The sequence below is a fragment of the Colossoma macropomum genome, unplaced genomic scaffold, assembly GCF_904425465.1.
Source record: "Colossoma macropomum unplaced genomic scaffold, Colossoma_macropomum, whole genome shotgun sequence".
In the NCBI taxonomy this organism is placed as follows: domain Eukaryota; kingdom Metazoa; phylum Chordata; class Actinopteri; order Characiformes; family Serrasalmidae; genus Colossoma; species Colossoma macropomum.
The window spans coordinates 22445015-22469720 of NW_023494798.1; the positions used below are offsets into that span (position 1 = coordinate 22445015).

A 24706-nucleotide genomic window follows, 5' to 3' on the forward strand; every position below is an offset into this window, starting at 1 on the left:
ATGAAGCTGTCACCTGTAATATAGAGTGTGTGGGTAAGAACAGACAAAGAGACAACAAGTCATGTGGCACTTACCCACATTCATACATACTAGAGAAGTGGAATAGAAAATGATGGTAATGTGGAAAGTAATGGACACACACACAAACATAGACGCACGTACACACACACACACACACACACACACACACACACTCTTAAAAGAATACTGCAGCATTTTTATATAGTAGGCAGATAATCTCTATCTGCTGCATCTGTAGTATATAAGTGATTATCACAGAGATTTCAACAATGTGTTTCTCTGTACTTAGACAAGAAACGGAAACCTGTTGATTCAAAACTCACTTATATTGGAAGCCAATGGGCAGCTGCTGAATTCTGTTATTGCTCGTACTTGTAAAAAATGCACCGACACCAACAACTGATACCACTTGATACTAAGTGGCATAAGCCCATTGTACGCTGATGCGCTAATGAACAAACGACTAGCTGGCAGCGATCGTGGGGTGTGCTCACACAGTAAAGTGTTGCTGATGCCCTGTCAGTCAGACGCAAAGTTGCTGGTCACTTTAAACAGCCTGCCTTGGCATATTCCCACCAGGCATACACTGTGCAATTTTATCTTGTTTTTAAGCACACACAAACACAATCACAATCTTTTCTCCTACACATAGTGTTTAGGGCAGTTGCAGTGGCAAAGTTTTATAAATGATACTACTGTAGACGTGCATGCTTGGGTGGAAGGCGGGGATGTTAATTTTAAAAAGAATAGCTCTTTATCATATATTTTTATTAGGCCATAAAATACCACAAAATAAAATATCAACAGCAAGCTTGTTTTATACAGACGCAAGACAGCCAAATAATTCTCAAACAGTATTTTTTTGTCGCTTGCCGCATGTGGCTGGTAGGAAAAGCTTCACTAATACAAGGGCCTACAGCAAGTTTCACAGCCCTTGTGGTCTAAAATGCACATCACTTTTCATAGATGTGCTCTCAAGGAAAAAGAAAAGGAAATATGCAGTTATGGTGGTCACAACATTGCAACTGGCATGCTACCATCTTGGTGTTGTGGTGAATGTTGCAGCCTGAGTAGTCATATGGGTGTTTTTTATAGGTTCCTGACTTGGGAAAACCTTGGGAAAAATTAATGAAACCAGAACTGCTTTTCTGCTACTTTCATAAGAATAGGCTGGTGTGACATTTTCTCATGTCTGTTTTTATTATAAAACCTGCACTGTTATAGATGGCTGTAGTTTGAATTTGCATTATAGAGACACTTATTTCAAATATTTGTTCACATAATTCAGCAACTGCCCAATGGTTTGTTTTAAGTTAATGAGTTTTCAGTTATTTTCTAAGAACAAGGAATCACATCAAAATTACTGACCATGGTAACTAATGGTACAATACAGATGCTGCAGATACTAGGTGGGCAAACACTGGAGTATTCCTTTATGGTGGAGTAAACAGAAGAAGAGGATGGGAGAGTACCTGTGTCACAGTTAGTACTAGCAGTGGGAGTTACTGGACTAACGGAAAAAGGCAACAAACCAAGTCCAGCACCTGAGAAACACACAGGGGCATGTTCACAATCACACACACTGTCCAGAGGTCACAAACTCGCTCTACCAGCATGCACATCGCGCAACTGGAAAGAACCGCATGGCTTATTCCTCACCTCAGATACTTAAAGCATACCAGCCACCCCACAGGCAAAAGCCCCGACCACTATAACCACATGCCTTCACACTGGATAGCATGCATATACAACTCTGGTAATATAAGCAATAATTTACATTAACATATAGATTAACAAACATATATTGACATGTGAAAAATTACATTCAGACTCACTTTTCGAATTATTTTTTAAAGACACTCACCCACACACACCTACACAAACACAGAAGGCACATGCCAGTTTTTCCTTAAACCACCTCTGAGTTTCCCAAGCATGCACTTCCAGTCTAATTAAAACATTAGATTATGAACAGATGATTGAGGCTAGCTTCATGCAAACTGCTATTGAGTCAAGCTCATCGATATGATTAAGCATATTGAATTAAGGCAGTATCCTCAAAAAATAACCCCTAAATTTGTCTATAACTGATGTTCTTTTTAAAATTTCATTCTGGTTTTCAAGTAAAGGAACAATCAAGTTACAACAGTAATAAGTAAGGAGAAATTTAAAAAAATTAACACCAGTATCACAGCACAAGACCCAGCTAGCTCAAAAGCTAACACACACACCAAACACAAACACAGGCCTTGGAGGAACAGAAAGACTGTCCAAGAAGAAGTTATAGACAGTAGTAAAATATCTTGCAAGCGTAAACTATCCTAAACTATTCACTGCTCAGCTTAACACTACTAGAAACTAAACCTTATAAAAATATAGGCTAAAAATATCAGTGCTAGCAGTATAAAAGTTACTTATTGTCAATTTTGTAAAATACAGTGGATCATTTTTTTTATCCCTTCAAACCACTCTGTGGATGTTAAATTGAGAGAATGCAAGTGAAAAAAAATATTTAGAGATAAAGGAAAAGGAAATAATCAAATACAGATCGAGAGACAAAGGGAAAGAGAGGCCTGTAAGAGGTGTACAGTATGTGCTTTACTTCCTCCAGGGCAGAAGGGGGGCAGTTTAACCACAGGCAAAACCAACAGCCATTAAGCCCAGCACTGCCACTCCCTCATGCTGCTGCAATTAGCACTCACCAACCCCAGAAAGCACAAAAAGCCACGTCCCCTGTCTACTTACATGTCTTACAGCAGCCATCCACATATGTCTGCACCACACCTCCATTCTGAAAAGAAATCATAGAGGTTATAGAGGAGGACAAATTGCCACAACAGTCTCAGAACAACAAAATTTGGCAGTGTTGACTACAGACCTGAATACACTCAGTGTCATTGAAAGGGGGGCAGACAACTCCGGAGGCGAGAATCACTGCTCCCACTGCAGTCTCCATACAGTCAAATCGTGTGCAGTTAGCCACCCAAGAGCTGCCCGCCTATAATCATACAACCCATGCACACACTCAGACAGTTAAATTTGATTTCATTGCAACTATTCACCGACTGGCCACTACAAGTACAACTACTCTGTATCTACACTCTTTGTCCATTTGATCTGGTCCCTTTGAAATAGGTCACACATTTGTGTATTTGCTTCTTCAATGTTTAATACATTTAGAGTTTTTAATCTTTCAAATTATTATCTATTTTGAATATTTAATCACTGCCTTAATTTGTTAATAACTGTGCTCAGTTGTCTTAGTTTCCAGTCTAAATGACCTTAACTTTTCTCTGTAGATGCTGAGAAAATGGCAACCAGACACTGAGCTGAACTGCAGCAGCTGGATAAGCAGATCAGGGCTTCTCTGGAGCAGCAGACCGAGCTCCACAAGTGGGAAACACATTTGGAAGCAGAGCAGAATGCCTTGTATAAATTAATATCAGGTCCACCAAGTCTTGTGACGATATTGACTTCTCCAGCCTCAGCACTATGTCCACGGCTAACACTGGGATTCCTCAACCTCATTCCTACACCGGAGCGGGTCTGGGGATGCTGGGAACGCCAGCATGGCTGGGAAAAGTGAAGGCTTCCACCACCTCCTTCTCCTCCAGTAACCAGTTCGAAGCCCTCAGCTCTCTGCCTGCCTCAGCGCCTTGGATAACTACTCAGGATGATGTTTTAGTGATCAGGGACTCCAGGATCAGACATCTGAAAGTATCTGCCTTTCGATGTAATGGTGTTATCCTAAATTTTCCAAGTGCCCAGGTCTTGGATATATCAGTGTTTTACTGTGGCTCAGAGTAAACACGAGGACATCAGAACTATGGACATTCACGCGGGGGTGAATGTCATCCCATCTTGTCAGTCCTAAAGGAGCATTTCCATGCAAAATAATTTTAGACCAATTTCTAACCTTCATTTTTAAGTCTTAGAAAAAGTTATTTTTCCAGTTTTAGTTCTCTAGGTGATATCATTAACAAATCATTATCAATTTTCATACTTATGCTGATGGCACACAACTATACATTTCAATTCCTTCTGAAAATCAAGACTCTGTCTTACCAGCTGTGTGTGCTGTCACAAAATTTTCAACAACTACATGAAAAATCTGAAACACTGATCCTTGGTACTCAAAATGCTTTATGAGCTCTATTTTATCAAGCATGTAAACACAGTCATTAAAGTAGCTTTTTATCATTTAGTGCTAAAGTTCTGCCTTTTCTATCCCAGAATGATGCAGAAACGTTTTCATGCATTCGTTACAAGCGGATTTGATTACTGCAACACTCTTTTTACTGGGCTTCTTGAGAAAATCTATCCTCTGCAACTCATACAAAATGCAGCAGCACAGATCCTAAAGAAAACAAAAAAGAGAGCTCGTATCACCCCCGTTTAGAAAGAACTGCACTGGCTACCTGCATCTTTTAGGCTTACATTACAGGATGTCTGTCTGTTTATGTTCCAACATGTGATCTTTGATCTGCAGATACTGGCCTTCTGCAAATACCTTCCATAAAATACAGAAAACGTGGAGAGGCCTCTTTCGGTTATGATGCTTCTAAACTGTGGAACTCAAATCCATTTTTTATTAGACAGTCAAGCTCAGTGCACATTTTTAAGAAACATTTACAATGTATCTACTTAACTTAGCGTTTAATTAAAACTCTTTGTCTCTTTGGTATTTATCTTTTTAGTTTGATCTGTCATTGTTTTATATAATTTTAAATGAATACTCATAGTTTCTTCTATCACTGTTAGCTTTATCCCCTGTCTGTAAAGCACTTTGAGCTGCCACCAGTATGAAAAGTGCTCTCTATATAAAATTGTTATTATTATTATTATTATTATTATTAACAACCAAGTAGGTACACTTTGTAGTTCTACGATTACAGATTGCAGTCCATCTGTTTCTCTGCATAATGTGTTAGCTCTCTTTTACCCTGTTCTTCAATGGCCAGGACCCCCACAGGACACAGAGCAGGTATTATTTGGGTGGTGGATCTTCTCACTGCACTCAGTGACAAATGGTAACCCAAATAATACCTGCTCCATGGTGGTCCTAACCATTGATGAACAGGGTTAAATGGGGCTAACAAAGTATGCAGTAAAACAGATGGACTACAGTTATTGTAGAACTACAAAGTGCACCTATATGGTAAGTGGACCTGATAAAATAGACAATAAGTGTAGAAACAAGGAGGTGTATTTAATGAAGTGACTAGTGGACCTATGTAATTTGTTATATACCTGAATGTGTGCAATATGTTTAACAAAATCAGACATACCATAAATACTTCTGTAGTTCCATTTTCACTGGAAAATGAGCATGAGATGTTTTTACAGGAGCCACAACACACATGGGGGTCAGAAGATGGGACATACACCTGATGCTTTAGAAACAAAAGACAAGATAAGGTGAGCTGAAACTGCACACAAGACCACCTTCTCAAAAGGCAACAGTGTATTTACAAAACTCATTTATGGTTCAGGACTAATTTTGTTTATTTTTAAAGCCAAATATGCCTCTTCAGCTTAATGTTTCTTAAAGTTTCTCAGAAACCCATTACAATATCCCCAGCACACTCTCTTCACTCTACACTAAATTGGGAGTACTGTATTTTATATGTTTAAAACTGATTCTTCTTATTGCCTTTAGTTTAGGGTTGCATATTTGATACACTGGCAGTTGTATTAGAGTGTTTTCTGAATCAATCAGTGGCTGCAGTAATCTCTCAATTTGCCTGAACAAGCCTTTAGAATACAGCACTGGTTATCCCATATTCTTTTCCATATGCAAGATCATGGCCATTTTCTAAATAATTTTTCTCTAACAGGTCCTGGATGTACATGAGCTACAATTAAATAAATGACCACTCTGTTGTATAGTGGACAGTTTGCTGTTTCAGCAGGACTTACGGGCTCACACTTTTCGGAGCAGTTGGCAGTTGTCACGTCCATAGCATAGAAGCCTGTGCTGGGGTCTTTGTGTGTGAGGCACTGCACAGTGTAGCACAGCTCACCCTCAAAATACTGTACCATAGACTGGCCTGGGCTAAGCACAGTCACACCCTGAAACAAACACACATCTGCCTTCTCTACACACACACACACACACACACACACACACACACATATATATATATATATATATATATATATTTACACATTTGATAAATATATCATATATATATATATATATATTTCATATGAGATCAGTAGAGATCAGTAGATGTATGTCTATGTGTGTTGTCTTACTGCAGGAGTACTGAGTGCAGCCACAGGTACCAGTGTAATCTGGCTCCTCAACTTGAATTTCTCCCTAAATACCAAAATAGGTCAAAGATCATTTAGAGAAATGAGATGATGTCTGATGAAGTCTACAAATAGGCTTCTGAAAAGAATTTCAAAAAAGTAATTTACAGTTTAATGCTACTGACTCATAAGACCAGATATTCTACAGCTTTTGTAAAAGGTTTTAAATAGTACGTGTTATGTACAAAACTCTAGTCTAAATGTGCCATATATGCACCATTTACAGAGCAAAACGCAAAATGGGTTTTTCTCCATCATGCTTATGCATTTGAAGCCCAATCAGGAAAAAAATTTATGGAGATGTTGGAAATGCAGCTGATTACACATTCCGTTCAATTTATAAAATTTTGAGCTTTCCAGTTTTGCATGGAATTTTGACCATTTCTTAAAACCAGTAGAAAATGTTGCACTTCTTTTAAAAACAGTAGCAGATTATGTTAAAGCTAGACTGTGGCCTTGGAGACATGCTGAAAGGCCTTGGAGACATGCTGAAAGAGTATTTGCCAAAAGAAAAACTCAACACCTCAAACACCTCAAGAGTTTGTCTAGTGATTCAGATGGTACTGGCTTTCCATGCTATTGTCTCTTAAACAATTTCCGTGATATTGTTTATATTTTTTGAAACTGCAAAGAATTACGCACTCAGATTTTTTGCTAAGAATGACCTTAATTTATTAACACTGCTATTTCTTCATCAAGGTTCCCAGAGCTTGTTGGCAGCTCCACTGTTTCTCTGCACCTTTTAAACTCTGTGCCTCACAAGCGTAATGCAATTAGCAGGCAATTCTACATGCAGTTTGATTATCTATAGAAAAGGCTGCATCAAGGCTAGTTCTGCAGTGTGCCTTCCCATGAAGGCTGGTCCAGAATGTGGAACAGAGAATGAAGGACTCACCGCGGTGCACTGAGGCCGTATGATGTTTTGACACTGACACTCTGAGGAAGAGACAACAGTTCTGAACAAATCAGCTCATCGTATTTGTACATAGTTTTGCGTGTGTGAGTGTTTGTGTGAGAAAGTACACTACCACAGTGGATCTCTGGGCAGCAGCTGCCAGGTACAGGCCTTCTAACCAATGCAGCACCAGGGGCACAGCTAATACTGGGCTCAGGACACAGGCTCATGTCACACACTACCAAAAAAAAGCAGTGACCATTTACTTGTAACCCTTAATAACCTTTGATTAAAAAATGGATAATGACATGTTTACCGCACTGTAGGGTTTCTCTACTTGATTATGCAATAATAGAAATCTTTAATATTTCAGTTTTAGTTATTACCATTTGTGCATTTCTATGTGCATAAGTGCTGTGTACCACCATTTTTTGCTACATGTGTGTGTGCTGAATTACCACAGTGATATTGGGGACAGCAGTGATTTGTAGTGTTTATGTCCACTGCCAGAATCTCTCCCGGCAAACACACTGGGATGGGATCCATACAGGACTCACACACTGCAAAACATACACATTGTCAGAATGCAGTAATCTAAAAATTCTAATTATCACAGAGACCTTCACAGCCATAGAAAAGAGAATTATCTTATGTAGTGTGTTTTGTCACAGAAATAGGTTACAATAAGAGTTAAGCACTTAAACTGTAGGTCTATTATTCAGTTATTATTCTAAAGGCTATTTCCTCATAATTACTATGAATTATTTAGTATCTACTATGAAACCACTAAGTAAGCTATGTAAGTACAAGAATGAGGAAGACAAGTTCTTAGCATTTAAGAGGTTAAAGTGAGGTGTGTTTATCAATTACCAATCTGTAGCAGTAATTCTGAAGTTTTGTAGATGTTAAGATAAGATCATTCAGAAAGCTGTCTTACCACACAAATAAGTGTAACAGCAGTCATGCTGTCCTCTGACCTCCACCAGGAACTGGTCCTCTCTGCACTCGGGGGTAGGGACACTGGGACAGGCCTGAGGGTCACATTCTACAAAAGGACATCTACCTTAGATTGATTGTTTCCACAAACAGGAGCAAGCCAGTGTATTCATGAAAGTGGCATCAACAAGGAATAAAGAATACATAAAAATCTATCTGACCACAACGGTACTCTGGACAGCAGGAGAGGGTGCTGTAGCCAATCACCAGCTTATTTCCATTCTCACAGGTAGGAACATCATTCTGGCAAATGGTTAGATTACATTCTTCACACACACACACAAACACACAGACAAACAAATAAGAACACATTAGCTCAACTCTATACTTGTTCAAAGAATTTCACATGCATTAAGTTTCTTACCTGCTGCACCCTTACCACCCTGCACCCTGAAGAGGTAAGTATACATACCACAGATTTTTTTGGGGCAGCAGGCTCCTTCCTCAAGCACATCAATGGCATACTCTCCCTCACGCTCACACAGTGGAGCTGGCTCGGGGGGACATTCAGGCTCCACTGGCACCACACTGCCATTCTCCAGACAGCTGAACAGACAGCAGCCTCGAAGCGAGCCATTCCACACCTCCCCCGGAGCCCGTGGAGAGCCTTCATTATCCGTACAAACTGACAGCAACAGATTAAACAAAAACATACAGACACACACATTAATAGCATTTAATAATAAAATACAAACACACAAGTCATATTAATATAATAAGTAATATTAATAATTGCTATTTTAAAGTAGATTTTTTAAATGTTTTATTCAATATTTCAAGTATTCTGAGGACAACAAAAAGTTGCCAAATGATAATGTACTATCTTGTCAAATTACGTCTTTGATATTACCTGATATACATTGCATTCAGAATGTTTAATTTCATATAATTTTATTATGTGTGTGAGTTGGACTTTGGTTGATGGTAACCTGACAACATTCCCCCTCCCCCTCCCCTGCTCCTCTCCATACACACATGCACACCTATGCTTTCCAAACCAGATTACTCACTGATATCTTCTCACAGAACGCTGCTGAGCACCACTAATTTCGAAAGTGTAAAAGTTCCCAATTGTTGTGACAATGTAATTTCTGAATTATTAAACTGAAAAGATAGGGTGGAAAAAATGCTGGCAAAATGTGCTACTGGACTCAAAGTGTTAATGATGGTGTTGCTTGGCTGTCCTCCTCCTTTGGGTTTGTTGCTCTCTGCCTCTCTTTTTTACACTTTAATTAAATCACCCGCCCATGCACACATGTCTATGGCGTAAATGGTGTTGGCTGTTCTCTTATCTCAGGCCTTTGCAATGTGTTTATCGTGGAAACTCATGGTTTGATGAAGATAAAAAATCTATTTGTCATGCAGCACTTACACACACACACACACACACACAAAGACTGTGATGCTCACCACACTGGTCCTCAGTGACACAGAATGCTGAGTCAGCTCGGTGCAGGATAGTGCCACTCTTACATACACACTCCTCCCGAATGGAGGAACAGGTGCTCTCCTCATAGTAATCTCTATTCTGACATGTCCTGGTCTTACATGTGTTCACACATGGCTTGTACTCTTTCCCAGGAGGACACTTCAAAGCTGCCACAAGCAAGAAAACACAGTAACACAGTAAGTAACTAAAAACACACACACTAAATAACAAAAATGTAGATATACACGTCACGTATACACTGCATTTAGAACTGTGAGTCTGTGTTCTGTTTTATTCTCATTGTAATATTGTTTTGTTGGTCTTTTATTTGACAAAAAAACCCTGAGTGCCCAAATGCTTTTCATTGCTGAGGTTTACGTTTCAGTTAGGTGTACAGTGGCCCCCAAAACAAACCATTTATCTACCATTTAACTGTAAACTTAAATCATGCTCTTTAGATTACTTCACAAAATTTTGACTAAAATGATATTTGTTTCACAGTATTCAAACAGTTCGCTCTTTGTGTGGAGAAAGAAGATGCTCAAACACCCCAGCCAACTTTTGAAAGGACACTTTGCCAAATTTATAGTCTTGGAAGGGTCTGTTAATAAATGCCACTTGGTTTGATTTCTCTCTTTCCTATCACAATAAACTTAATGCATTTTTAAGTATGACACAAATGTCCGAACACTTTTCAGGACCACTGTAAATGAAGGCACAGCGGTATAAGAAACCACTCACGGCAAAAGTTGTTTTTCCTCCAGCTGAAGCAGATTTGGTGAGTATAGCAGATGGCCACATAAGCAGCCAGAAAATCACACTCATGCTCCTTATAGTGAAGGTCACCTGCCCAGATCTTATCACAGAACTGCTCCGGTGAAACCTAAACAAGGTATCAATCGCACATTTCAACATGAGCTGCTACAAAAAGACAATGTATGTTTAAGTGTATGAAATACCTTGTGGTGACACTTGGAGAATGGCCTCTGGTTGAGCATTTGGAAACATTTAGTGCAGTTGCCTGTGGTGCAGTTGTCTCCAACTCGGCGGAAGTAATCCGTCTCCTCTGAAGTGTCCACCATCCAGCTGTGGAGAAATACAGGGATGTCCTCTACATCACGCATTACTGTCCCATTGGGCAGACGCAGGTCATCGGCAGGGTTTCCATCACAGCAGCCTAATATTGAAAAATTAGCATTATTCACAAGGAAGTACAGTCACAAATGTTATCACATATGTTATAATGCGTTTTACTGTTCTCCTCAAAATAAGTCAGTTTTAATATGTTGAGGTAATGAAAACTGACAAAGAAAACATATCCATTTATTAAAAACATTTTGAAGTTGCTAAATAGTGTATACACACAAATTACCCTTTCAGTAACAAACCACATTAATTACACATTTATATACACATATACATACAGTCATGTGAAGAAGTATGTCCCATAAAAAGTTTACTTTTTCAACATATGTGGAGATACAGATACCGAGTCTTCATTTAAAAGTGTTGATAGATAAAACTGATATAATTTAAAAGTTGTCACTTTTAACATTTTTGTCATCCTTTATACAACTCAAATAAACTGTAAGGCAATTTTCTTATGTGGAAAAGTACACCCTTACATATATTACTTCAAACGTGTAAAATTGAAATCAGGTCCAAGTGCTAATGATTAGAACACCATTACAGAATATCTTGGAGGAACCTGTTTTACTTAAACCTCAGATATCTGGTCTGGTTTGCTCTTTGTTTTTGGAGTGTATAGTATCAACATGCCTAGACAAAAAGAGTTCTATAAAGCCTTCAGAAAGAACGTTGTAGATACCTATTATTTTGGGATGGGGTTTAAGAAGATATCCAAAATATTGGAAATCAATCATTCCATTGTCCAGAAGATCATCTCCAAGCAAATTCAACCCACGGGCAGACCGTAAGATGCTAAAAGAAGTCTCTGAGAACCCCAAAATTTCATTACAGGATCTGCAGGTAACTCTTGCCAATGTTGATGTAAAAATACATGCATCTACCATTAGAAAAAGACTGCACAAATGCCAGAAGGAAGCTTTGCCATCTAAAAACATTGGTGCAAGACTAAAGTTTGCAAATGAATATCTACGCAAGGACCAGGACTTCTAGAACAATGTGCCATGAACAGACAAGTCAAAGATAAAGTTTTTTGGCCACAGCAGCAGAAGCCATGTTTGGTTAAAAACTAAAGACAGCATTTGATCAGAAGAACCTCCTACCATCTATTAAACAATGTGGTGGAAATGTTATGGTTTGGGGCTGCTTTGCTGCCTTAGGACCTGGCCAACTTGCAAATACAGAATCAACTATGAATTCTCCTTCATATTAGTTAGTGCTTAAAAAGAATGTGAGCCCCATCTGTAAAAAAAGTTGAAGCTGAAGTAGTGGACATTCTAACAGGATACAGATCCCAAACAAGTACCTGTACCAAGGAATGGCTCAAAAGGAAGAAATGAAAGATTATGGAATGGCCTAGTCAAAGCCAACATCTGAATCCCATTGAAATGCTTTGGGTGGGTTTGAAACGGGCTGTACACACAAGAAACCCCTCAAACATTGCAAAGTTGAAAGAACTCTGTATGGAGAAATGGGCAAAGATTTCTCAGAGTAGATGTCAGAAACTGGTAGACAGTTATAGGAAACACCTAATGTAAAACATACCATTTACCTATACATACTGTTCAACTGAAGGTCAAATACTGATATGTCCACATATGTCAAAAAAGGAGAAACATTTCAACATTATACAGACAGAAACATGTTTCTCTCTCTCCCTCCCTCCCTCCCTCCCTCACACACACACACACACACACTAACCACAGAGGCCTCTGGTAGAAGTGTTGTCAGGGGCTCCGTATTGAAGGACCATGATGCCGGTGCTGTGGTACCACTGTATGCTGATTCCACTAGGAGTATGGATGCTATACATGGTTCCTGTGTCATCAATCTGCAGATTCAGCCTAGTGAAGGGCAGCCGAGCAGTGATCTGGTTCACAGACACCTACATCCAGCCACACAATGCAACATTACAGGCCAATAGTCATAAATACATCACAAACAAAATTCTGTGCACTGTACACATATTTCAAGTTTGTGTACCTTGCGGTCAAAGCGATTGATCATGATCCTGTAGGCATGAGTGGTTATGTTCAACTTCTTAAAACATAAACCAGAAGTTCCACCTGTAGGAGTCTGTCGGAGAATGTGAAAGAGAAAGCAAGAAAGAGACAGAAGCAAAGAGGTGAACAAAATGAAAGAATGTTGATTATTGTTTTGATGAAAAGCGCACTATTCTCTCTGTCAGTAACATTCAGAATAGTGACTTGATGCTTGACAGTGAAAAAAACTTACGGGTCGTCTGATGTAGTTCACACTCTAAAACAGAGATTTGAAAAATAAATGAGTACTCAAGGTCAGAAAATAATACAGTTCTTGTGTAAATGTTGTGAGTATACTGATGTCAAAGTGAATGTTTGTTCACCTCACTGGTGGGGCATTTCTCAATGTGTCCAACAATGTTCTCTCTGGGTAGGTGGACCAGTATATAGGAGCCATTATCATACAGAGCAACATTATTCCCATCAAACGTGATCACACGCAGGTCTGAGATTATTGAGCAGCGACCTGAAAATGCATATACATCAGTACAGATTATCAATACCACTTTGGGGTCATTTGTACAATAATATAACTATCTGATTTGATTCTGGTGTACAGTGTGTGTGTCTTACAGGGACAACGCCACAGTGGGCAGCATGGGTCTGTGTTGATCTGTATGGGCATGCCCAGCAGGTTGCACTGAGGCTGGGTGATGTTGAATCTGCAGTGCTGCGAGGAGTTGTGCAGCATCAGCTGGCCGTTAAAGCAGATGTACTCACTGCACTCATCCACTCTCACAGAGTATGGAGGCTGAACGGGGAAAAAACATCCATAATGTCTCGCGCATCGTCTCATCTAAGAAGCTTATTCCCCTTTGTCCTTTGGGCGGAAGGCAGGATATATATATATATATATATATATATATATATATATATATATATATATAATATTTTCTATTGGAATTTAAGAAACATTACTCTCTGTGACAGGCTGTTTGTCTGCAAATTTACACCAGAGCTCATTTTGAACTGCACCACACCTCTCTAAACCCACCCTGCAGCCGTAACACTTCATTATTGACGTGGATATGCTGGCAGCAGCGCAAGAATGCCTCAAGCTACAAGGAGTTATTGGTAAGTCGCAGAAATGAGCTTTCACCACCTGTCTGGTTTAAAGATTTATAGTTACAGGCGTGCTTATGAGTATGTGTGTTAATGTTAGAGAAATTTGGTTATTACTATTGTTATTGTTATATACTGTTCAGTTTGGACACATCTTCCCAATTTTCACTATTTTTATTAGTTTTAGAATATAAGTAAAGATATAAAACTCTGGAATAATGCATATGAAATTACGTACTGACCATAGCATAGATATATATATCTTTCATGCTCCTCAAACTAGGGAGGGCTCTGCCTTGACACACTTTTGGCATTCTCTCAAGCAACCTCTTGAGGAGCCACCTAGGATGCTGAGCACTTAAAGTATTGTCTTTGGTTTTAATTGTTTTTAGGGTATGAAAAACATACATCCAATCAGCTGTGTCCTTTGACAGGTACAATATCTATACACATGTCCTGAAGTATCCAGACACCCCTTCAAGTTAGTGAAATGGATGAATAGGTGTCTACAAACATCTGGACATAATTACATGTTTATAATGTGCATATGTTTATAAGGATGACATGTGTAGGGAACAGTGCTCTCACCGTGCAGGGCCCAGTGGGCAGTAAGAATGGAGGGAGCACAGTTGTAATGCCAACCGTCTCCAGCGTGGGAGAGGGTGAGGGAGAGGTGGATGTGATCTCCGGGAGTGTTTCTGTTGTCATTACAGATGTGTAGTACTCCTCTGTCACTGTGGAGAGGGAAGTCGTCTCTGTGGTCATGGTAGTTGGGAGAGGAGTTGTTGTGGTAACCACAGGAGTGGTGGAAGGAGTTTCTGTTGTGGTTGTCTCCTCAAGTGTGGTCAGCATCTCTGTAGTTGTTGATGGAGTGGTTGTGGTGGTGGTAGGGAGTGTGGTAGGTTCTGGGGTGGTGGAGGCTGTGGTGGTGGGAGTGGTTGTGGTAACCAGAGTGGACTCTGTAGTTGGAGGAGAGGAAGTTATGGCAGGTGTAGTGAAGGAGGGTGAGGGAGAGGATGTGCTAGGTGATGTAACAGGCTCTGTGGGAAGTGTACTGGGAGCTACAGATTCTGTTGTGCTGGTAGTCCTTTGTGTAGTAGGAGGTGTAGTAGGAGCAGTAGTGGTCGTTCTGAGAGTAGTAGAAGTAGTTGTAGTTGTTGTGGTAGTAGTGGTTGTGGTAGTTGTAGTCGTAGTTGTCGGAACTGTTGTGGTAGAAACTGTGGTTGTCCTGTTGGAGCGGGTCACAAACATGTATGGTGTAGGAGTTGGTGGGAGCGTCACACCTGCAGAGGAAAACATTTCAAAAACATCTTAACAAAAAGCCATTGGACAAAAGATGGCCTTTCCTTGATGAAATTACTAGAGATCAAGTATTCCATCCGTGGCATTGACAGGAAGTTAATCAAAACACTGCCATTCTCAGAGCATGTAAAAATCATCTAGACTGATTTCTCCGTCCTTGATTTCACTACATAAAAGATGAACAAGTCTTACTTTATTTCTGGATGCACTGTGATTTTTTTTGATGATAAAATGCACAACTGAAATGTTACTTATATTCCTATTCATGCATTTTCCTGTTCATAAAGGCAGTTTGTCACACAAACTAAACAAAAATCTATGAATTTTCAGCTTTGTTAGATTAAGCTCTTTGCTGTTTTGCCATAAACGCAACAATAGCATTGAGAAATCACAGACTGACAAAAAAGAAATAGCCACATTTTTGCATCATTCATAAAGGGATAAACATAAATGTGAAGGTGATGATGGTTAAAGTGATGAAGAAGCAGAGTAGTTCAAACTTACAGTCTTCTCGATAGACACACCTCCTGGTGACTTCGTCTAGCACCATGCTCTTGGGACAGCGAGGAAAACAGCCCTCTACACTGCACACAAAAGTAAAGGAGTTTCAGACAGCAGAAGTATTCACTGTTATTTTAACAATGTGCTTTGAGAATGGAGGCTCTGAATCCATAAGCATGTTAAATGCCAAATCTTACGGAGGGAGGAAATGGCATCGTGTAGCAGTGGGGTCGCTGCATGTTTTCACACATGGGCTAGAACACGCATGGTACTTCCACTCACACATCAAACGATACGGGATCACAAAACTGCTCTCTGAAACATGAGCAAAACATGTACACTAAAACTAACCAAAGTACACACACCAAATATTTGATTAATGAAACTGTGGCAGAGAAGGTATACAGATGCTTGGACCTGTTATCATTGGAGCTGGTAACTTCTGTGGTTCAAAGGTGGTAGCACCCACATTTGGTGACATTTACCTTTTTTTCTATTTATATTTTCTATTTATTTTTAATTTTGCAAATGCAGAAGCATAGTAAAGGCACATTTCAGTAGAGAGCTGTTCAGATTGATAAGGAAAAATGACATATATCTCATTCATTTTTTTTGTTGTGATGTCAGCACTCAACACATTTAAATCCTTTAGGTGTTTAAATTAATGTTTAGGCAAAACTATTAATACCAAATCATGTCTTATGTGTGTGTTCATATGCCCAAAGAATTGGTAAATATTTGTAAAATACATCATTTTTTCGTAACTGAAAAGTGATAAATTCAAAAAGGTATCCTCAAACTTTTGACGGTAGTGTATGGTGTGAGAGATTATGAGAACTTTCTTACCCTCAATGGTAAAACTGCTGCTGGCCTTGAAGGAGTGTGAGCTGTCGTAGCTCTGTGCACGTGCATGTGTGTGTGTGAGCGTGAGGAAGACGCCCTTCTGACTATGGAGCTCAAAGGAGGATCGCCCTGGCAACCACAAGCCCTGGTGATGAATGAAGGTTGCCTGGCGACGAAAGTCCTCCCCAGGTCTCCACCGCTCCAGCCGCACTGCCCGATTTGCCATAACACACAGGAAGTAGTTTGGGCGCTCAGCAGACTCCAGTGAGACAGTGGGGAGTCCTAAACACACAATAGCAGGCTAACCAAAAGGTCTCCAATGCCACTGCATTCCAGCTTCCAAAACACCACCACCAAAGAAAAACATTTCATATTATAAACTAAATGCCAAAAGACATTTTAGGTTGAGATTTCAAACTTAGATCTGTTTTCAGAATTTAATTACTTGGGATAAAAAGTTATTAAATGATAAATCATATACTGAAATTGTCTATTTACAATAACATGTCTGGTTCTCAGCTTGAGATTCCATCGCCACTTTTGAAATATGATGCATACACTCTTGATGCTATATAGCTTTCTCAGCCGTTTATCAAGTACCATATTCATTTTCGTTTTCTACAGGGGAGACAAATTTCTTATTTTAGTTTTTGCAGCTTGCTAGCTTCTTACCAATTGTTTTAAACATGTAAATGTTGCATAGAAGTAGGATGTTAGAATCACTTTATGCAACCAAATTGGTTTAATATTATTGAAAATGGTGATTCCAAACTTTTGAAAAGTTTCAATCAAGCATGTGTATATGTGTGTGTGTGCTCTCACGTGAAGCTCTGTCTCTATAGAGTCCGCTGGTAATCATGAAGTTGAAGATGGTAGTGGGCCGGGCATTGGTCCTCAGCAAAGGAAAAACCTCTCCACTACTGACATTCGCTCCAAAGACACACACTGAGTCATTCAGCTCAATAGTGGTCAAAGTGAATGGACCATCACCCAGCTCTAAATACATGCACATTCAAACATGTACACAAAACAATAATTACCTGTAGGAGTGAGTATTCAGATATACATACATCTATACATACATTTATGTAATACGAGTCAATAAATATTTAGCAGAAGGTGGGTAGCACATACCTTGATTGTAGTATTCACAGTCATATGCTGCAAGAGAAATAAAACATATCAAAATGTGTGGCTGTGTCTAGAGTGTGGTATGTTGTGTTCTGTGTGTTTGGTAGTGGCGTGATAGTGCCCTGTTTCAGTGACAAATTGAACTGGCTGTAATGGTAGACAGTGAGAGGAGGTCAACAGGTCACCCAGATCATCATTCCATTGTTTGTGAGCTGGTGTGTGTGCTTACGACAGACAGTAGGGGATCTCCATTGTATCGTGACACCGTGCTGACAGCACTTGTGTGCATATGCAGCAATGCTAGTGCACAAGCACTCACAGTCCCCTCCACGGTTGCAGTTGCAAGTGTCTGTCAGGCAGTTTTTATAGAACCAGGTTACATCCACCTGGGGGTCAACAGAAGATTAACCACATCAGTGAGCACAGCACAATAGAGCTAGGTCAGAACACTTAATGCCCGATAAGCTTGATTTATACCCCCATTTATTCCATGCCAGTCATCATTACAAACAGAACTAATTTTACTTAAACACTGACAATGGAATATAAATACAAATATACATGCCGACATAAGGATATGACTTTTTTTGTCAATTACAAATCTGTGAAATTAGTATAAGACATGCTTCTGTTCAGTTTTCTTGTGCAACCACATCCCCTGCTGGCCACATGGTAGAGTGCTGCCAAGCATTCTCTCATTGCAGAGGAATCTTAGCCTCAGTTTCACTGCTATCAATTGGTGCATCATCAACAGATGTGTGTGTGTTTGTGGTGAAAATAGTGTGTGTGGCTGTGGGTAAGTGGTGCCCTTTTCTTTAGGGTACAGAATGCAATGTTGAACTCCTGAGGGATGCACTTACCACATTGTGGCATGGAGCGAAAACGTCACTGTAGAGGAGTCCACATTCTCGCTTAGCATACGGCTGTCTGCTCAAGTCTCCTTCACAGGGCCTGCGTACCACAAAATCACTCTCACACTACACACAACACATACACACAAACACAAAAATAAACAAGGATGCTTTAGTTTTGTTCAGTTAAAATAGTTAAAAATGATTTGTACCATGGGCTATGGATGGAACACAATCATCTACAAATTAAATAACAAATGTAACTCATCCAGTATCTAACTGTCCAAGATTATGCATGTATAACTGCTTTTATAACAGATAGTTCCGTCTCTTATTACCCCAGCTGCTTCTTACTGTCTTGTAGCATGTCCTAGAGTCTCATATACCTGGCCTAGCGCCCAGCTGTCTCCGAAGGCCTGAGCGTTGCTGACCTCCATGTGCCCTGCTGTGGTCATGTCATTCACTGTCACCATGTCAAAGTTTCCACACATGCCACTGAACTGTCCCTGAGAACAAACACACATAACAAGGGCAAGGGTTCAGCCTCATTTCTTGTGTGTTGAAAAGTGACATATTTGCAAGTCACTGAAAATTCGGGGCATCCAAGGTGAGGTTTGAGCTCCAACCTTCCATCGTGGTCCAGCACGAATGTGGATTGTTGTTTTGCGGTCCCAGAGCACAGTCAAGTCCTGGTTGGGAAAATGGACCACAGTGTAGTAGCCTGCCCCCCACAACTCAAACTCATACCCTCTTCCCACCACAGTGGAGGAGCTCTGAAAATCCACCACAAACACAACTCAGTGAACATCATACACACTTCACATCTCTAACACAGCACACACCATTGCTGACAAAAAAAATAAAACTACCAAGATTCCCAAAGAGTTATAATGGTCATGGTATTACAAAAGACAAATGCCATCCTGTCATCCCTGAGACAATAAAAGCAGTGTACAGTTTAATCCGTATTGGGAAGCTTCAGGCATGACAAAGTTCAGTGCTTTAAATTAACACTTAATGTCTGTAGACTATATAATCATAAAATCATGAACCATGCCTGCCATAAATACAGAAACGATTAATGCAGAAACGTTTTTCATTCGGCCTATAAGCATTTGCTCATCATATTTCCACCACTAGCATAATGCCAATTTCTGTTAGCACATCAGAGAGATTTCTAATGTAATGTTAGCATCAAGCAAGCAACTACACATAGTCACATGTGGTAGCATGGTCTAGCTCAGTGGTTCAAAAACTGTGGTACGCGTACTCCAAATGTTGGGGGTATGTAAAAATTCTGGTGCGTGACGTTTACACCCATTTAATCTTCATTTCAACACATTAACCAGCCATGCCACACACACAAACAGCTCTGCACTTCACTCACCAACTCCTGATCAAGAGAACATGTGAGATTTATGGATAGTGACTCTGGCGTATATAAATGAGTGATGAGTAAACGGGATATTTATATCATCTAGTACATAACCAACCCATGCTCTTTATTTATTCTTTGCATAAAAAGAAGCATTGGAAAAGAGGGTGTTTGCATGCCTTCATACAGACCACTGTGTACTTGCGAATAACATTTTAATTCAGTATTATTCAGTATATCTGCTTTGAAGTGTTATCACATCATAAACATGTTTGACAATTTAAGGGGCAATGATTTTATATGGTTAAATGTCTTACATATGCCTCATGCTAAAATGTGCATGTGTATGTATGAGAATCAAGAAAGGGTATGGCAGTAAGTGGTCCGGTGTCTGAAGGGGAGGGGACTGTAAAAAGTTTGGGAACCACTGGTCTAGCTTAAACATGGACAACTAAAGCTTGAAACAGATATTCAAGTAACAACTTTTCATTGATTTGTATGTTTTACAGTCTTTCCTTCGGTAAACATTTAAACTTAGTCTGGTTCAGTATGGTAGTACTGTTTTGTCCCATGAAAATGATTATAGCTAATCATTATTAAAATTTAAATGTAATTTCTGATCTCCATTACAATAGACATTTTATCTTTCAAGTTATGCTTTAAATATTACATACTTAGTTGTAAAATACACATCCTCTCATAATTAATCTGAAGCCCTGTTACAGCTGTTAAAGATAGTTTTTGTGAAAATCAAATGTACTCAATTTTCCCCTACACCAAATATAGTTGATCAGCCAAGACATGTTTTGTTTTCTTTTCTTTTGTGCTGGGTTGCAAGGCTAATGCAGCAAACAAGTAATACAGCATCATGTAAATTAAATAATCACACACTTGCTCTAACAACTAAAAGTAAACTATACTGAGCTGTTACATGATACAAATAGACTTGCTTATGTGTTTGTGACACTGTATCATGCACTGTTATATATAAAAATAGACAACAGTATGGACAAAATTCAGATTCCATGAAACTTTTGGCACTGCAATATAATTTTACTCATTTTTATAAGTAATAGTATATTATGCCTTCATGTCATTTTCATGTAGATAATCAAAGCAGGACTCACTGGTTTGCCTGAGTTATCACTGAAGTATAGTTTAGTGAGGCCAACATAGATGAGCAGGTTCTTCATACAGACTATTCCACTTTCATAGCAGTCTTTATTCTGTGCCGTAATGGAAATCTCTGTGTCACCAACACTCTAGATGCAGAAAAACAGAAAACAGTTCAAAGCTTTTTGAAATAGTTTTGATGAAATCATTCTTCATATTGAATGCACAAGTTAGCATCTTGAGGATGGTACACCAAACAATCTCAAAGTATGTGTGTGTACATGGTCTTTTAGTAACAGTTGAGGACTGTGTCCCTTGAGTAGATCAGTGGACTCCTCAGAGACTTAGTGCCCTTTAATAGACACCAAAGTCCATTCACTAACACTCCCCCAACACACACAGACAGACAGACACACACAGACACACACACAAGGCAGTAGCAGGTTGCAGTGCGTAGGCTGATTAGGAACAGATTGCTCTTTGTTAACTGAGGGCCTAGGCTGAGTCTGTGCGCTGTGTTAGTGTGCAGAGTTTGACATTCACCACGGCTCTGTTACAGCAATCCCGTTCTAATTAAAAATCCTCTCTGATTTTCCCAAGATTAGGAGCAGTGGGAGCCGGTCCTTTCCTGCTACTCTATCCAACCTGACAGAGAGCCGCCCAGTGAACTCACTCACTCACACACTAACACACACACACACACACACACACACACACACACTCACACCTTCTTAGCCTCTTTGTTGTTCTGAAAACGTTTTGGCAAGTTTAAAGGTGTGCCATTGTGGATGTGATAAAACATTCCATTTGTAGAAGTTGTTAAGCTCCTTACTACTATGTTTGTAATAAATCCGATTTACTCACAAATGGTCAACAATGGGTAACACTCACTGACAATTGTTCCTGATCACTGAACCTCTCTCACTCGCTAACACTCACACACACACGCATACATTTAGCAATACCTTTACTAAGTAGACCTGGCAGTCACTGACATAGTCATATTCCAGGCCATCAAAAGTGTGATAATGACGGTCGCTGTAGATGGTGCACACGGCCGGACAGGGAAAATATGTGCAGTTAAAGAACCCACGATGGCACACACTGTGGGTATAAATACACACCAAAAACGAATGAACAAACACTCAAGATGTAATAGTCACTAGACAAAAAAATGACTTTAACACACTGACCAATGGTAGCAAGGCGTGTCCACTGTCTCTCCAGGAAGATACTCCAAACCTAGCCAGGCACATGGGCAGTTTTCTGGATAATAGCAGTCTCCATTATGACCAACCAAGCTGCACAATTAAAAAAAACATATATGACATGTTTAACAATTTTTATTCTGTACTATATGATGTTGAGCAGTCCAGATGTGTCGCATCTCTCTTTACAGACAGAGATAAAGGGAGAGTACCCTGCAGGACATCCACAGCCTGGTACACAGGGGGTCATCGGAGGACAGGTGAGATTCAACATCAGGTTTCTACAGGTTAGCTCACAGGCCACGCCCACACCAGTTGGCCCTGCCCCAAGCTGGCCCCTGCAGTTGTAGTAAACTTTACCATTGGGGCAATCACCTCTCTCAGGCTCTGAAGGGAAGAGTGCAGAAGTGAATAAGAGAATGAAAAAAATGAAAGCACCACAATAATTAAAAAAACAATGAAGACATGAATGGGTTGGCAATAAACAGCATATTGCAATTTACAGTAGTTTGTGCAATGGACCTGGCAAATGAATGACATGGGTTGTAGAATGTAAAAAGCAGCATTTCAGTCTACATATACACTTTATGTCCAAAGGTTTGCAGAGACCAGAGTTCATACAGGTGTTTTAACTTGTTTAATCTTCACAGAAAAGCACTATCAGTAAAATGGGACACTCTCAAGTAGTCACACATGAGTAATGACCAATACCAAACACCAGCTAGGGTGGTATAAAACCCCTCAGCATTGGGCTGTAAATCGGTAGACTTGAGATCTGTGGAGTGATGGAGCACCATCCAATATCTCTTGGGGGTGAACTGGAGTGCCGTTTCCAGATTCAGAACTATTCGTCCAGCATGCTCTTGTGGCTGAATGAAAACAATCCTCACAGCAATGTTCAAACATTTGGAGTAAAGCTTTCCAATAGTTGAGGGTGCTACTGTAGCAAAGGGAGACTCCCTATTAATAACCTTGATTTCAGAAAACACATTAGATGAGCAGACGTCTGCAAACTTTTAGACACATAATGTATTATAATACAAAAATGGCAGAATATGAAAAACAGATTTATCAATTATATTACTTATCAGATAGTAATCACAAGTATTAGCATACCGCTGTTGTCGGAACAAAAACTTGTATCTCCAAAATGATAACTTTACAGGAGAAGGAAAAAAAACCTCTTTACTTTTAATATGTCAGTGGAACCAGACTTTTTTCCAAGTAATCTTTGGCCGTTTCTGTTGGTCCATTCATCATGAAATTTACAGACAATGTAAAGGACAACAAGCATTTTCAAATTATGTCAGAAACAAGAAAACAGAAACAGAAAACAGAAAAACAACAAAAACAGATACAAGGTTTTGTTCCGACAGCAGCGATATATTTAATCAAGAAGAAAAGACCCTTGCCAGCAACTTGAATGGCCAGGTGCTGAATGAGCTCTTTTTCCAAATCATCTCAGGAACAGCATGGTAAAAGCCTTTCATTTAGCTCTCTCTCACTCTCTCAATTTGTAGATATTACTGTTTACCACTGATACACGGCGACAAGCTAGCAAGTTTAAATCATTACACTCACCGCATTAGCTTGAGTCTGCAGACTGGACTGCTTTAAAGACAGTTCAGAACAAGCTGAAAAAATTAAAAATAAAAACCTCAGTTCAAAAAAAGAAGATGGTGACAGTTTATGATTTACCTCTTTCTTCTGGCACACACTCCATACGGGCATTTCTGCAGAGGCTGGAAAAAAATCACATGCAACATTTCAGCATCATGTAGAGATCCCTGATAGACTGCCTTACCAGTGCCTGCACACCACACTATTAAAAAAAAAACACTGTGCATTAGCCAGTACAAGCGTACAAATGTCACAATAGTCATTACTCCGCTGCGTTAATACAGCTTTAATTACAACATTGAGGCAAATTATCTATAGATTATTATTTCTTTGAAAGACATAGATTTGCATTACATACAGTATTGTTCAAACGTTTGGAATCAATCACTTAAACATTTTTGTTAATTTTATCTACCACTTAAATATGATATTTTTTCAGAATCATCTAAAGCTTTGCTCATATTCTGGACACGTCCAAACTTTTTAAATTATTTACAGCTTATTATTTGAAATTATTTGAATTATTTGAAATCTATGAAGCTGCATAGTACCAAAACCACATCAAAATAAAAATTATATGTATCTGCAATCAAATTGGTAAACATATATTTTCATTTCAGAAATTCAAGATTAACATTTATTTAAAAATAAAAACAACATGATATTCATGCACAGAAAGAGGAGGCGGATTCTGCAGAGGAATTCGGCACAACACCTGCTGTCTAAAATGGCTGCCCCCAGCACTCAGCTACACAGTGAAGTTTTGTTTAATTTTTGTTAGTTCACAGTAAGTCATACTGTGTCCTAAACCACATCAACCGGGTCTGCTTGACCTTAATGAAGACTTGGAGTTGAC

The 24706-nt window shown here is 39.4% G+C and overlaps 1 protein-coding gene across 1 annotated transcript in view; it reads right to left on the reverse strand.

The window, feature by feature from the left end:
• The window catches only part of otogl (otogelin-like), a 40745-nt gene that overhangs the window by 2649 nt on the left and 13390 nt on the right, over nt 1-24706 (reverse strand). Inside the window, 35 exon segments of the mRNA XM_036585694.1 lie at nt 1494-1565; nt 2767-2812; nt 2900-3019; nt 5310-5414; nt 5941-6119; nt 6280-6343; nt 7232-7272; nt 7365-7469; nt 7690-7791; nt 8169-8276; nt 8389-8493; nt 8640-8852; nt 9638-9823; nt 10398-10539; nt 10616-10833; nt 12504-12687; nt 12786-12878; nt 13038-13061; nt 13168-13310; nt 13418-13595; nt 14495-15189; nt 15713-15792; nt 15907-16024; nt 16556-16834; nt 17375-17548; nt 17687-17713; nt 17913-18069; nt 18544-18660; nt 18921-19040; nt 19161-19307; nt 21037-21171; nt 21988-22126; nt 22216-22323; nt 22443-22617; nt 23929-23972. Coding sequence (XP_036441587.1) covers nt 1494-1565; nt 2767-2812; nt 2900-3019; nt 5310-5414; nt 5941-6119; nt 6280-6343; nt 7232-7272; nt 7365-7469; nt 7690-7791; nt 8169-8276; nt 8389-8493; nt 8640-8852; nt 9638-9823; nt 10398-10539; nt 10616-10833; nt 12504-12687; nt 12786-12878; nt 13038-13061; nt 13168-13310; nt 13418-13595; nt 14495-15189; nt 15713-15792; nt 15907-16024; nt 16556-16834; nt 17375-17548; nt 17687-17713; nt 17913-18069; nt 18544-18660; nt 18921-19040; nt 19161-19307; nt 21037-21171; nt 21988-22126; nt 22216-22323; nt 22443-22617; nt 23929-23972 — 4943 coding nt within the window.